General features: G+C 44.9%; 1 protein-coding gene across 1 annotated transcript in view; it reads right to left on the bottom strand.

The window, feature by feature from the left end:
* Positions 1 to 1,334, bottom strand: part of SDAD1 (SDA1 domain containing 1) — a 27,235-nt gene extending 25,901 nt beyond the window's left edge. The window contains exon 1 of the mRNA XM_007122568.4: positions 1,093 to 1,334. Within this exon, the coding sequence (XP_007122630.2) occupies positions 1,093 to 1,182 (90 nt within the window). The 5' untranslated portion in view covers positions 1,183 to 1,334. The remainder of the gene's footprint in view (positions 1 to 1,092) is intronic.
* Positions 1,335 to 2,031: the final 697 nt, after the last annotated feature.

Consider the following 2,031-nt stretch of genomic DNA (forward strand, 5'->3'; position numbering starts at 1 on the left):
CTCCGCGGCATGTGGGATCTTCCCGGACCGGGGCACGAACCCGTGTCCCCTGCATCGGCAGGCGGACTCTCAACCACTGCGCCACCAGGGAAGCCCATTAACTTCTTGTATTTGTTCCTTAGTCTTTGTTTCCACTCCCTTGAATCTTTGTAAGGTCTCTCTCTACTTGTGACCTAAACCACTGAGACCGCTATTTGTTAAAATGCATTCACATAAATATTTCTATGTGAAAATCTGGGGGAGGAGGGAAATGAGAAGGGCAAGCAAAAGATGAATAATTGTGTTAGCCATCTGCACATACAAATAACTGAAGCAAATACCTGTTTAATGACCGTCAGAAAAACGGGTGTCTGAAGAATGCACTTGCCAAATTAATGTAGCAAAATCATCACTTTCATTTTGTCACTTCCCGGCTCAAACACCCTTAATGTTCACAATTTGTGTGAGGTCAGTATACAAAGCCCCTCACGGTCTGGACCTAATCTAATTTTCAACTTCATCTTTTCCCGAGGTAAATTCTGACATCCAGGTCATGCCAGCTTCCGATGAGACTGAATCCTGTTTTTTTAACTAGATAATACTAAGCTCGTATGTCTGTCCCTTATACTTGAGAATACCCCCTCCTTCCCAACACAGTCCAGGGCTCCCAGAAACAGACGTCGGTGGAAAACAATCTAAACAAAAGTTTCATCCACTGTTACAGACTAATTCCATTTAGGGGTTTCAGAAAAGAAAAGGCTTGAGAAACCTGTCTGGAAGTCAGGGGTTGGGGGCGGACCATTTGTCTCTCGACCTCACTGAGGTCGAGAAATAACCCCTAAAGCAAAAATGAGGTCTTTTAAATGGTGTTCCTGGGGCAGCAGGGTCTATGGAGCAGGCAGAAAACCCAGACGGGCAGCAGATTTCAAAAAGTGGGGAACGAGCCCTGTGGCATGTCTCTCCCTTAACCCCTTTTCTCCTCTCGAGGAACCCCTGAACTTAAGAGCAGAACTCGAGGCGAGTCAGGATCGCTGCTCCACTCCTCGCCTCCCTCCAGCCTCTGTCTCAACCAGCCCCGTCCCGGCTTCTAGCCTCACCGCGCCGCGTTCCTACCTCCTCCACGTAAGCCGGCGGGTCTCGCTTGATCAGATTCTGTAACTGCGGCAGGTTGCTGGGCAGCTTGTTATTGTTTCTGCTAGACATGTTAGCTGCTGACTGGCTACGCGACGAGCAGTTTTAAGAAAACCCACACCGCTGGCAATTGCCAGTAGTCCCAGCTACGGCTGGGAGTCGTGCTTCCGAGTACGACCGGAAACAGCACACGGGTAGCTCGGCCGGCAGCGCCATCTTGGCTCTTAACGGGAGCTTGACTACGGGAGCCTCAGAGTGTCAAACTTACTCTCACGGCCGAAATGCTCAATGGCGGTTTTTACGAGGTTTTTGGTTTTTTCCTCGATCAACCGCTGCTACTACCAAGCGTTCCTGAAATAATCTGAAATGCAAAGATTTTCTTCACACACCTTAGTTTATTTCATCATCCTGACACTCTTATGAAACAGACAGATGAGAATTAATAGTATTTTATTAAAAAACTCACAGTCTAAAGTTAGAGGCTAAAAATATCCCTGGGGAGTTGATAGCACTATCCTATTTTGGAGAGGGGGAAAAGGTCAATGAGGGGCGTAAATTAGTTTTCTTGTATATTTTAAATAGCTGTTCTTGTGTTGTTTTTAATTGTTTCAACCTAATGTAACCAAGGGAAAAGGGTGTAAACTGGATAAAATGTAGTCATGTTGGTTGTTTTAAAATGCAAATGAATTTGTATTAAAAAGCCAACTATTGTTATAACCTTTGTAAGTACTGTTCAGCCAGAGTTTTAAATTCAGATCCTGGTAATTTGAAGAGCATACCTTTCCACAGTTTCATGGTGTGCAAAAATAAATATGTGGAGAATGAATTAATGAAATAGAGTGTTGTTAATATAAAGAGACACTTGATCACTCACTCTGTTTCAAGCCCTTCACTTGTACTTAATCCTGAGAAGAGCCCTCT

The sequence above is a fragment of the Physeter macrocephalus genome, chromosome 7, assembly GCF_002837175.3.
Source record: "Physeter macrocephalus isolate SW-GA chromosome 7, ASM283717v5, whole genome shotgun sequence".
NCBI classification, from domain to species: Eukaryota; Metazoa; Chordata; class Mammalia; order Artiodactyla; family Physeteridae; genus Physeter; species Physeter macrocephalus.